This window comes from Danio rerio, chromosome 2 (genome assembly GCF_049306965.1).
Source record: "Danio rerio strain Tuebingen ecotype United States chromosome 2, GRCz12tu, whole genome shotgun sequence".
NCBI lineage: Eukaryota > Metazoa > Chordata > Actinopteri > Cypriniformes > Danionidae > Danio > Danio rerio.
In genome coordinates this window covers 11129316-11142872 of record NC_133177.1, presented here as the reverse complement: position 1 = coordinate 11142872, position 13557 = coordinate 11129316, and the positions used below count along the sequence as shown (strand labels likewise).

Genomic DNA, 13557 nt, shown 5'->3' with positions numbered 1-13557 from the left:
TCTTTAGATCACTGAAAAGTAATTCTATAGTAAGGCTAATAATTCTGACTTCAAATGTTTATATACTGCCATATAATTTTTTTCTTAATATCCATTTTTGTATTACATTTGATACATCAGGCGTTTTTGCAACTTTTTGCTTACAACAATGTCAATTTAACCACAAAAAAACTATTTTGCCCCTAAAATTTTGACAAAAGAGACCATTTTAGGCATTTTTTTCTCTCTTTTTTTAAACCTGTTATCTGATATACCTGTTGAATATCAAATCCAACAGGGTTTTAAACAAAGTACTAATCAGGGTTGCGTTTCCCAACACCCTCGTTAGCCAACAAAAGGTCGCAAGTTCCGTTGTTACAAACATAGTTTGTTGATTTGCCTTTTCCCAAATCCGTCACTCCAACGAACATTCGCAAACTACAGTACGTCTCAATCTTTAGCACTCAGAACTACACCTCTGGAGCTGTAGTTAGAAACATAGTTCCTGGCTGTGTTCTATTCCCACTTATCCCGCCTATGCCCTATTCATTTAGAACATTCTAACAGTCAAAGTTGGAATAATTAAAAATAAAAAAGTATTAAGGTCATCTCTCTTGTAATTTGCTTTCAAACTATTTTTACAGTTCGATTTTAGCGATCTTCATGTTTACAATTGAGCTCCCTTCGCAGCGCACTTTGAAAACATTGATGTCATTTTGAACACAGCCTCATGGCAAAAGCTACAGGTGACCTATTATTTAAAAGCGGAATATGTTACGTCTCCAAAGCTTGCAAAAACAAAAACCATACTTTAATTATTTTTAGTTTATAGTGGATTATTTATTAAATATCTGTACTGTATATGACATGGGCCTGCTGGTTAGAACTTTCTGCTGTGGTTTACATGTGTGAAATTGTAAAAGTAGACTTTAAAAACATTTAAAAAATAAATAAACAATATCCTTCCTAATAATACTACTACTACTACTAATAATAATAATAATTAAAATCATCATTATTATTAAAATATGATTTTTTCATTTCAATAAAAAATAAATATTACATTTCATTTTATAATAAATAGCTTTATTATTTATTTATTCATTCATATGATTTATATAATATTAGAATATGTGTTAGCTTGTAAGTGATATGTTTTATAATAGAATATGTAATGTTCAACTTCTCAATAATATTAGTAAAGCAAACACAGGCCCTATATGTGCCATTTACATATTTTTCAGTTAATATGTAAAGCATGTGTTGTGTGCATGAGTGCATGTTTTTACCAAATCTAATATTGGATCTTATTTTAAATGCGAGTGCGTGTAAAACAATATAACTTACATAAAGAATTAATGAGGTTTTTCTCTAAAAAAGTTGTTACTCCACCCAGTTTAGAGCATCATGATCGGCGTTTTACGTTAAAAGTGGATCAAGTGATGTATCTACGACAGAGAAACTACGGGTCTTGGGAAACACTCTTCACTACATAGTTCTTTTCCCAAACGATGCATCGTACTATGATAGTTAAGCCGTGAGTTACATCGTTGTTTGGGAAACGCAGCCCAAGTTGATTTAAGGTCTTAAGTACTTTAAGGCTTTATAGGATTAGCACACCTGATTCAGATTATCAATTAGTTAACAGAGAGGTCCATGAACTTATCCTTGTGTGTCAGATAAGAGAGACATAGAATATGTGCAGGGAGGGAACTGGAATTGAGAAGCACTATTTTAAAATGGAGAAAAATCATAAATGTCTACCTTAATCATAGAGTCAAACTGGTAAATGCAGCATCCGAGCTCATCTCTGCTGGATTTATAGAGCTCCCTCATTCTGAAGTCCTTCATCAGCCTTACAAAAACACAGAAGGCCTCCTCTTCAGCCATCTGAAACATGGACATTTCAGTTCATTGCTTTAAAAAAAAAAGATGTTTGCTGTTTGTTCATACTCATTCATTTTATTTTCGGCTTAGTCCCTTTATTTAACAGGGTCGCCACAGTGGAATGAACTGCCAACTTATCCAGCATATATTTCATGCAGCGGATACCCTTCCAAACCCAACACTGGAAAATACCCATACACTCTTGCACTCACACTTATAAACTACAGCCGATTTACCTTATTCAATTGACCTATACTGCATGTCTTTAAACTTGTGGGGGAAACTGAAGCACCCAGAAGAAACCCATGCCAACACAGGGAGAACATGCAAACTCCATACAGAGACGGCCACTGACCCAGCCAGGGTTCGAACCAGCGACCTTCTTGCAGTGAGGCGGTCATGCTACCCACTGCACCACAGTGCCCCATTTGTTCAAACTACTTATTTAAAAAGAGCTAAAACAACACAATTCTTATGGATTTTTGAGGAAAAATTATTTATTTTAAGTTCAGTCCACTTAAATTTCTAAAAATCTAATACAGTGGTTCTCAAACTGTGGTACGTGTACCGCTAGTGGTACGCAGGCTTCCTTCTAGTGGTACGCGGAGGAATGAAATATGTCCTGTACATGCTACACACATTTTAAAATTTACAGAAAATGATGTAAATAATATACCATATATGACATATAGCCTATATTTTTGAGGCAATCTGCCACAACTGTGCAGAGTTGTAGCTGCTTTACTGGGCCTATTATGCTATACTGTATTTCAATACTGCTCATTTTGGTGGTACTTGGAAAGACAGAAGAAGTTTTTTTCCGAGGAGGTACTTGATGAAAAAAGTTTGAGAACCACTCATCTAATAAGCTAACTTAATTCCTTCATCTTGTGCCAACTCAAATTGATTGAGTGGAACTCAGCATTTTTTCCAGATACCATCATTTCATACATTCATTCATTTTCTTGTCGGCTTAGTCCCTTTATTAATCCAGGGTCGCCACAGCAGAATGAACCGCCAACTTATCCAGCACATGTTTCACGCAGCAGATGACCTTCCAGCCACAACCCATCTCTGGGAAACATCCACACACACTCATCCACACTTATAAATTACTGTCAATTTAGCCAACCCAATTCACCTATACCGCATGTCTTTGGACTGTGGGGGAAACTGGAGCACCCGGAGGAAACCCACGCGAACGCAGGGAGAACATGCAAACTCCACACAGAAGCCGAGGCTGAAACCAGCGACTTTCTTGCTGTGAGGCGACAGCACTACCTAATGCGCCACAGCGTCACCCGCCCCACCATCATTTCAATAAAATGTAAATAATTGAAAACAAATGTGTGAGAAATACAATAGGAAATACTATTTTTTCCAAATCCTTGCACTGTTAAACGTCACTTGAAGAATATTTGAAAAAGAATTTAAATTTCACTTGAGGGCCAATAATTTAGTATTGAACTATATATAAATAATTGTAAACAATTACCTGTGTGAGCAACAGGCCTACAATAAACACACTTCCCTTGCAGTACCCAATTTCTTGGTCTAAGACTGAGTAGGCCTGCAAACAAAAGCCACGTTCAGTTATTAATAGATATAGTATAGTATATTATCAAAATGATTTTGTACTTCTCTTTTCATAATGGCAGGTAAAAATGCTCGTTCATGTAACCTTCAGCACATTGAACAGTGTCTCCTTGGAGATGCTCTGGTGGTTGTGGAAGAGCTGGTGGTGTGGGAAGGTTCGCGTCAGGTCTCTGTGTATCAGTGTTTCAGAGGGAGAAGAGCTCTTCAGCAGATCTGAGTACTGCGGACGCACTGACACATTCCCAGAGTCACACAGCAGCTGCCAAACCATGGCCCGCAGATGAGCTGGGACACCCCTTCTGGTCAACACCTGATCCAGACACAGATCACTTTTAAAGATTAGATTAAATACAAATAGTTAATAAAAAAGAATAACTTTGATGCAATTCAGTTCAGTCTGAAATAGTTTGAATAAGTAGCAGTTTAAACTTTTTAATTTTTTTTTAGGTCATGTCTATCTTAAACAATGGGGTATATGCCGAAGCATGCTAATAGGACTTTTAATTTGCCAGTAACCTGGGTTAAGCGCTTCCGGCGAATTGAATGCCACTGCAAAATCCGGCGCGTTTAAGGTTTGTTTTCTTTAAAAATCAGCGATCTCCACTAGCTGAGTGATATCCGATTTAAAGTGGGTCTCAGATTGTACAAGAAGCACTGCATTAAATTACATTTCCCCCGCCATATCTTTATAATATGAGCATTTATTTTACCCCAGTATATTCAATGGAGCTTCTGCGTTAGCCTGCCGATTCTGACGAGCGCATGCGAGTAAACAGCTTTTTGTCTCGTTTTACGCTTAAGTAACTAAATAAATGCTAAAGTTTATTTAACTGAATGTATTTTAATGATATTACAACATCGATGCTGTATAAGGAACCGTATAAAATGAGAAAAAAGTTCACAATAACAGGTCACCGGAAGTGTATCAGCATGGGAATAGCACTAGCTCGGCATATACCCTATTAAGACTTTAGAGTGGCCTGGTCAAAGTCCTGATCTGAATGTGTTTACTTGTGCATCTTTGACTAATATTTAAAGTAAGGTCTGACTTTGCTTAGACAAAAGTCTTATCACTCAACAGAAATAATGTACAGTATAGAATATAAAGTCACAGAGCAGTGGAAAAAAATATATATAGTGTATATGACTCCCATGAGCTTGGAGGACTGCATACATTTCTGCAATGAATCAAATCACTTATTAATAAAGTCATCTGGAATGACAAAGAAATGTTCTTGCAAGACTCCCAGAGTTCATCAAGATTCTTTGAATTTATCTTCAATGTCTCCTCCCTCCTTTTACCCCAGACATGCTCAATAAGGTTCATGTCTGGTGACTGGGCTGGCCAATCCTGGAGCATTTTGACCTTCTTTGCTTTCAGGAACTTTGATGTGGAGGCTGAAATATGAGAAGGAGCGCTATCCCCCTGAAGAATTCGCCCTCTCCTGTGGTTTGTAATGTAATGTCTTGATAATTCAGGCTGTTGATGTTGCACTCTACAGATCTCTTACATGCCCCCATACTAAATGTAACCCCAAACCATGATTTTTCATTCACCAATCTTGACTGATTTCTGGGAGAATTTTGGGTCCATGCGGGTTCCAGTAGGTCTTCTGCAGGATTTGTGATGATTGAGATGCAGTTCAACAGAAGATTCATCTGAAAAATCTACCTTCTGCCACTTTTTCAAATGATCAACTAGAAGTCAAGTTATTATTTGTTGCTCTTACAACTAAGACGACAAGACTTATGTCAGGTAGTATAAGTGTGACAAACATGCAACAAAAAAAAAAAAGAAATCAGCAAGGGGGCAAACACTTTTTCACGCCACAAATTATAAACTAAAAGCATCAATATCACTAAAGAACCTTTATTTTTCAGAATGTAAGCCAAACAGAGACAGACAATAAATTTTTTTTTGACATTCACAATACATTCATAGTTTATTTGAACACACGACTGAAATCATAACATGGGACTGATGCTGGATGGATGCGTGTTACCTTGATCTGCCCCACTTTTCTCTTGCTCCAATCTTCCCATTCATTAATGACATTCTCCCATATATTCTCCTCCAAAGAGAAGGTTTTGGGTGAAGTGGGATTTCGCAGGACTCCATTTACAGAGTAGAGAGACTTACTGTCTGTCTCTAACAGCCTGATGAAGAAAACAACCCGTGCTGAGTGCAAGTGAAGTAAGATGATGTTGTACTTTTGTACTTAAACAGTAATAATTAGTGTCAATCAACAAACATCCTTGAATATTTTTGAGTGCAAGGTGGCTATTCAAGTGAAAAACTTACAATTTAAATTTATATTTATTCACCCTCAAGTGGTTACAAATTTTTTTGAGTTTCTTTAAAAGAAGATCTTTTAAAGAATGTTAGGAAATGGTAACCACTGACTTCCATAATAAGAGAAACAAATACTATATACGTCAATGGTTACTGATTTCCATAATTTTACCAAAAGTCTTGTTTTTTGTTCAACAAAATTTGGAATCTCAAACCATTTTGGAACAAGTGGCTGAGTAAATGATGACCGGTTTTGGGTGAACTATCCCTTTAACATAGGAACTACCAGAATTCTATAACTACTAATAATCATTGTGGTCAATCTAGCTATTTATATATGGATTAAATTGAAATTTTGACACGTTATATACACAACCATTACTTTCTACTGAGATTTTTGAATTAAGCTTCTGTCATCATGAAGTCATTATCATAAAAACACTACATTTTTTTGTAAAATAGCCGATAATTAACTCTGAAAAGAAAGAGCAAAGATTTTTCAACGCAGGCAAAATGTTGTTTTTACCTGCTGACCATCTGCATATGTTTTGGACATGCCCACAGCAGGCCACCTTATGGTCAGTTGTTTTTAATACATTCAATAAAGCTCTCAAAATCAATATAGACCCTGATCCTTTGCTAGCCCTCTTTGGAGTATCCCTTGGACCTGATTTGACAGTCTGTGACAGCAAGGTTGTTGCTTTTACCACAATTTTAGCCAAATGTGCCATACTTCTAAAGGGAGAACACATTTCCTCTCCAACACAGTGGATACTGGACATTTTTTACAGTATCAGACTTGAAAAGCTATAAGATGTTTATTCTCTGGCTAACTAGATTCTTTTTATAAGACTTGGCATCCCTTTCTTGGCTATATCAAGGGCCTGTATATTACCTGGTGCTGGCAACCTGTTACATTTACCATTTAATTAGAAAGTTTTTATTTTGTATTATTTTCCATTATATTTTTTTATTTTTTCCCCCATCTGTATCCAGTTATTCTCTGATGTTATATACTTATGTATCTAATGTACTTAATTTGATATTTATGTATTTATTTATTTTTTGTTTTGTTAATTGAGTTAATGAGGGAGAGGTCAGGGGATGGGATAACCAATGGTCAATATATTATGCATACCTCTCTGAATATTTAATTTGTATTGTCATACAAAAGACCAATAAGAGGATTGAAAATAAAATGTTGTTTTTGAAAGTTTGAAAGACGTGTCTGAAGTAAAGTTAGGGATGCACCCATATGGATTTTTTGGCCGATATCGATAACCGATAACTCTTAATATTTGGAGGCCGATACCCAATATGTTAGGCGATAAATATAAATATTTCAAAATGTTATATTTTTTATACAGTAAACAACTGATTTAATAAAAAAAAAACATATAAATTTAATAGCTTACTCAAAGCGATCCAGAACTATGTTCACGATTTTACATAAATCAGTATGCCAAAAATATGTGTTTCCTTAAATAGCAAATTAACATGCAACTTGACTGTTGCATAAAAGTAATAGGTTAAATAACAAAATGCAATTTAATTAACAAACAAGTTAAATTTTAACAAATAAATATACTTAAAATGAAATGAAAATGAAAGAACTAAGAACTAAAACCAGCTCAAGTTACTAGTTACTAGAGTTATTAAGACACAGCAATACTTCACAAATAAAGGACAAACTTTGAAGGAATAAACAATGTGAGAAAAGCTTTGTTATAGTGCACTGGACAAGTCTGAACAAGTTCGACCCATGCATGAGCAAAGCAGGCAGCTTTGTACAATTATGTAATCTATCGACTATACTGTCACCAATATTAATGTAATGTTGTAATGTAGTAACGTATTAATGCATTATACAAATATATTAAATTACAAAATTTAAAACCACAGAGTACCCATCTTCTGATGGCTACTTCCAGCAGGATTACAGTTCAAGTCATAATTTGTGAATCATTTTGAACATAACAATGATTTCATTGTACTCAAATGGCTTCCACAGAACCTTTGGGATGTGGTGGAACGGGAGATTCGCACCATGGATGTGCAGCCGACAAAACTGCAGCAACTGCGTGATGCTATCATGTCAATATCTGAGGAACATTTCCAGTGTCTTGTTGAATCTATGCCACGAAGGATTATGGCAGTTCCTTAGGCCATAAGGGTCCAACCCAGTACTGGTAAGGTGTACCTAATGAAGTGGCCAGTGAGTGAGTGTTTGTGTTTTCTTTTTGTTTTGTTTTTTTAGATTAGTTCCAGTTTTGGCTTTGGTACTGACTACTTTAATGTGCCTATAATATTATCATATAGCATCCAATAGAAATAATAAATTTAAAGAGAGATCTGTGAGCACATATGAAATTCATCTAACAAGCTTATTGTTTACTATCACCAAAAATGAATTAAAAATACAAACAAACAAACGACATAAAACAAACTAATGTGTTTCCTTAAACCGAGGGAAAAAAAAATATGGTCACACATTTTAGAAACTGATCTGTCACTAATGTAATGTGTAACTTTTTTTGTATTTAGCTTGTAGGAAACAGTGTGGGGTGAGTGTGAAGAAATGACCTGTTCTGTTCCTCTAGTTTCGCAAGTAGCTTCATCTCATCTGTGCTGAGCTCAGATCCCGGTGTAGAAGACAGAGATGAAACAGTCAAAGAGTCCATCTCTAACACTCAATCTTACAACTCTTTCCAACAAGCTACACAAATCATTAGAAAATGGCAGAAACAGACAAAATGAACAGTCATGTAAAGATTTCTGGTTAGATATATGTGATGGGAAGCTGGTGTAATTAGCCTCATTACCATGAAAAGTGGAATTTCTTACCAGTCTGCAGGATTCCTGTCATTTGTGGGTGTAAATGTCTCCACAAAACCTCTCTGGTCTCTGTCAAACTTATTCCTGATGTAACATTAGCCGTCATACCCGGTTCTTCCATTTAGCATAGAAAAAAAAACTACAATAGAATCACATGCTGCTTTATAGCAAAGTCTCACAGGCTGGTCAAAGTTCCTCAAAATAACAGCGCTGCCCGTGACTCAGGAGCTTGTTTTTAAAAGTGACCCTGACCGAGTGAACAACTTCCTCTTACAACTTCTCACACTTTTTAGCTGACAAATATGGGCCCATGATAACATTCACCTGGGGGACTTTAACCAGTTTAACTGCAAAGAGAAGCAACTGCACGGTTCATTTCATGCGGTGCTGCAATGAGACAAATATTAACAGACAAGCTGAAGCATAAATCATTTACTGGTACAAAAAGGAAAGTTTTTTTTTTTACCTCAACAGAGCTGTGCTTCAACGCTAACTTGAACTTTTTTCTTATCACACACCCTATTTTTAAGGAAGTTGACAAATTAACATAGCTTGTTTACAACTCTACAACTCTCTCTCTTGCTCTCTCTCTCTCTCTTGCCATTTGTTTTACTACTCATCTGAGATTAATAACGCTACATAATTGTAACTAATGCATATTCACTTGTTATCTTCTGTTTTTATCTTTGTTTGGCCCTCATAAGCGATTACTGAAATTGCAACTTGTGAATACTTAGAATCAGTTTGTTAGCACCATCATGGTTTCCGGTGTATTTTTAAGATGTGAAGTTTGAATCATTGTGAAAAAGGAGCTGATTTTATTAGTCAATACATTAAATACCTCTTTAATGAATGACAAATAAAGTGATTGAAATGGACTGGAAAAGCTTTTTTTTTTAATAAAACGTTTATAATTAGAAAGTTTGACGGTTCTTTTTCACAAAGGAAGTGCCTCTTTATTCATTTCTTTTCAATTCATGAGTAAAATACAGTGTTAACCAGAAAGTATTCACAGTGCTTCACTTTTTCCTCTTATACTTTTGCGTTAAATACTTATTTTTTGCACTCTTAACTGTAAAAGCCAACATCAGTTTTTGTCTTGATGGACGTCTGCTTATTTATAAATTCATTTTAATGCTGTTGGCAAAAACTAGTTTTTTCATGCACGTTCAGCTTTGAGATTTTAGTCTTTTTGGTTTTTGAAAAAAAAAAAAAAAAAGTGTTTCTTGTCACAGTAGACGCTTTGTTATGGCACGTTTAACGGTCATCATAATCTTAAATCCTTAAAAAAAATATATATTATCGTATGATCATTAGATTAGATAGAAGATAGGTAATGCTGACTCGCAGGGGGAGTATCTCAATGGAGTGTCAGTCAAAACACTTGAAGCAAGATCTATTTCTTTACAGTTTATACACCAACGCCAGTACATACTCTCCACATGGTATAAGACTAGTTTATTTACACGCAGCCACAACACCACATGAGGAGTCCAGAGCAGTGAAAGACTGGAGCATACTGTGTCACTGAAGCCACACTATTTAAAGGGACTGATGATTAGAATGATAAGGGGCAGCTGTGAACCATGTGGTAGGCCTTCAATGCGTGCATCAGAGAGGTTTGAACAAACAGTGGGCAGGGCTTCAGGGAGCATGGCAAAAGATTTTCTACAATCATTTATGTGCATTTATGAATTTATGAATGTATGTTATGGGTCATTATCACTATAAAGTGCCTTTTAGATGTCAGAAATTCAAAAGAAAAAAAAAAAAAGGTTTAAGATTTTTTTATTTAACCACCAGTTGTTATATTAATTAGATCTTAGGCTGTAAGAAATGTCACTTTTTATAAATAAACTGCTGGCAAAAAAAAAAACAGTAAACAAACCTCAAATTGCGTCAACCCTGTCATGGACAAATTCAAAATAGTATATTTTCATTGCAGAGTGATTATAAAATGTTTATTTTTAGAAAGGTAATGTGTTTCTTTACCAACCCAACTTTTAAGATTATGGAAAAACTATATTTATATTAATGAAATAATGAACAGAACGTTTGTTTCCCAATAAAATTAACAATTGTTGCACGTTCTTTTCAAAATAAAACCCAAAATCTAAAATATTTTGTCAAAATTTCAAACAATACAAGCTGTCTCTTATTGGTTAATTAGGAAATCACACAAGATGTTTTGCTTAGGTTATGAATAATTTGTTTATTTTCATAAAAGTTTAACATGACGGTGGAAAACAAGATGACAGGGTGGACATTGGCATGTATGTATGTTTATGTTAAACAGTCAATGAGCTCCATTATATGGACTTTAAAAGGAAATCCTTTATATAGACTGACACATATTGCCAAAGGTTTGTATTGTCCAGTCATGTATTGCATCTGGTGTAGCATGTGTATGTATAAGTGTTATAACATAAAACATTAACTAATTACTAATGAAATATTAAATAAATAAATAAAGTGTCAATAACCTTGTCCACCCATCTGGCAAAGTGTTTCTCTATTTAAGCTGTTACACAGTTCAAAAACTTTATGTTTATTTATATATTTTTTATATTAATTAATATTTCATTATGACAGTGTGGACGTGTTAAGCTTGGCAGCATTCAGTTTCAAACACAATATGAGGAAAATAGGAAACATAAGTGTAGATACTTCATGTGTGCACATCAGATGTCTTAACCTGCAAAATGGGCATGGGATGCCAATCAGTACGTCAGAAGGTTTCTTAAAGGGGAATTTACCACATCATGACAGGGTGGACAGCAATTTCAAGGACACGTGCAAAATGATTAATAATAATACTATGAAAACAAAGTAAAAGTTATTAAAATTACTTTTTTGTCAAATAACTTGTTAAAGACAATAAGAATATTTACAAATCTTTTTAATTAGATCTAAATTACTTACATTTTAGACTTTTTGAAGTTGGCTGTGCAGTGTGTGGGACATCACATGGAAAATATCATCCATTCAATAGAAGAATATGGCAAAAACAAAAACATATTTCAAAACAATTATAATTCTCCCTGCATGTGTGTAAAAGTTTAACCAATTATATGAAAACATCAGAATTTCATTATTTCGCATTTACATACAGGACATCTTATAGTGATAATGACCCATATCATCTTTGCATCAATCTACTTAAAATGAATTACCGCTTATGCAGGTTGTTTCTATAATGCTGAAAGTAATTTTGATGTTATTCTGGCTGCCATCATCAGTCTCACACTATTTTTACCCTTTCTGTGAAAAGTTTGAAAACACCATTGTGGAGTTTTTCTTTTATTATTTCAGCAAATAGGATTGTAAAAACTGATTTGTTGTACTCCCCCATTGACTGCGCTCTAAGTTCATCCAACTATGACGAGTTCTGCTGCTAAAAAAACACAGAAATGTTAAAAGGGTTTATTTATCGATTTATATTTGTTGATATTGATTACAATATTTCACTTTCTTTTATTTTTTGCACTCAGACACACATCTCCACTTCAGGAGCACTAAGCAGACGCCAAACTTAGCAGTTTTATTCATATCTGTATTCTGAAGGTTTTTACTGAGGTCTGGTTATATATGACATTTTATTTGACAAAGTTTGTGACTTTTTGCATGTTGCTATAGCGTTAAATAATTCATTCATTTTTCTTCGGCTTAGTCCCTTTATATTTTCAAGAGTTCACACTTAGCTGATTATTGATTATAAGCTTGTTTGGCATGCCATCCCAAGAGAGACCTCAGCTCCTCGAGCTGAGACCCTCGAGCCCGGGGCTCCCTCACATTGCAAGGCAGGAGGGGAGTTTGAGCTCAGGTAGATCTTGACTGCTGTAGTAACTAATGAACAGATAGTAATTGCTCAAGATAACTATTTACTAGAAGCATGTCTATGGTGCCGATTTGGATTAGTCAGTTAACTTAAGTTGTATGTTTTTGGATGGTGGGAGAAAACAGGGAAACCCGGGGGAAACCCACGTGAGCAAGTGCAAACTCCGCACAGAAACGTCAACTTGTTTGGTAAAGCCTGGAACCAGAGACGTTCTTGATGAGGGGCAACAGTGCTAAGCACTGAGCCATCATGTCACCGATCTAGGACGAAGGAGGAGTAGGAAGGGGGGACTCTTCAAAACGAAGATAGTGGCGGAATTTAACCCAGGGTATTTGTAGTAGTTTAGGAATTGTCTGATTGGTGCATTGAGAATTGGATAATGCAGATCCAGCCTCTAGCAATCATAAGCATGTGATCCTCTCGAAATAAGTTTATAAATAAACTTCCCTTAGGGGATGCACTTGCTGAAGGAACTACCAACTATTCCAGCATATGTTTTACACTGCGGATGCCCTTCAGCTGCAACCCAGTACTGGGAAACATCCATACACACTCATTAATATTCATACACTACGGCCAAGTTAGTTTATTCAATTCACCTATACAGCATTCATTTGGACTGTGGGGAACACCGAAGGAAGCCCACGCCAACATAGGGAGAACATACAAACTTTGCACAGAAATGTCAACCGGCCCAACCAGGACTCGAACCAGTGACCTTCTTGCTGTGAGGCGACAGTGCTAACCATTGAGCCACTGTGTCATCCTTCATTGATTTCTATTTGTAGATTTTATCATAAAACATGAAAAAAAAAACTTAGAATAAAATGTTATACATTACCAGGTGTCAGTAAAGATCTTCAGAATACAGATCTGAATAAAACTGCTAAGTTTGGTGTCTGTATTTTTCTGCAACCTCACTGTGCGACCATCCTGAATGTTAACAAACATGGTAATTTGTATGCTAGGCCTACAAAATATGTTTGCATAATGTAATTTAACCAACAGGAAGTATGGTGATTACTGTTCTGTTTTGTTGTACACTATTTGGGTTCAACTGTCTTAACAGATTATATTAGTTCAGGCATAGTTTTCTTTTTCCTATTATCAAAGTCAATGGCAATTCTAA

The 13557-nt window shown here is 35.4% G+C and overlaps 1 protein-coding gene across 6 annotated transcripts in view; it reads right to left on the bottom strand.

Moving 5' to 3' along the window:
- The window catches only part of evi5a (ecotropic viral integration site 5a), a 50682-nt gene extending 41818 nt beyond the window's left edge, over positions 1–8864 (bottom strand). For all 6 annotated transcript variants that reach the window (XM_009297997.5, XM_009298001.5, XM_002660723.7 and 3 more), the window contains exons 1-6: positions 8600–8864; positions 8339–8471; positions 5466–5619; positions 3548–3772; positions 3362–3436; positions 1744–1869 (exon numbers count right to left, since the gene is read on the bottom strand). In XM_009297997.5, the coding sequence (XP_009296272.1) occupies positions 1744–1869; positions 3362–3436; positions 3548–3772; positions 5466–5619; positions 8339–8436 (678 nt within the window). In that variant the 5' untranslated portion in view covers positions 8437–8471; positions 8600–8864. The remainder of the gene's footprint in view (positions 1–1743; positions 1870–3361; positions 3437–3547; positions 3773–5465; positions 5620–8338; positions 8472–8599) is intronic.
- Between the last annotated feature and the right edge of the window lie 4693 nt (positions 8865–13557).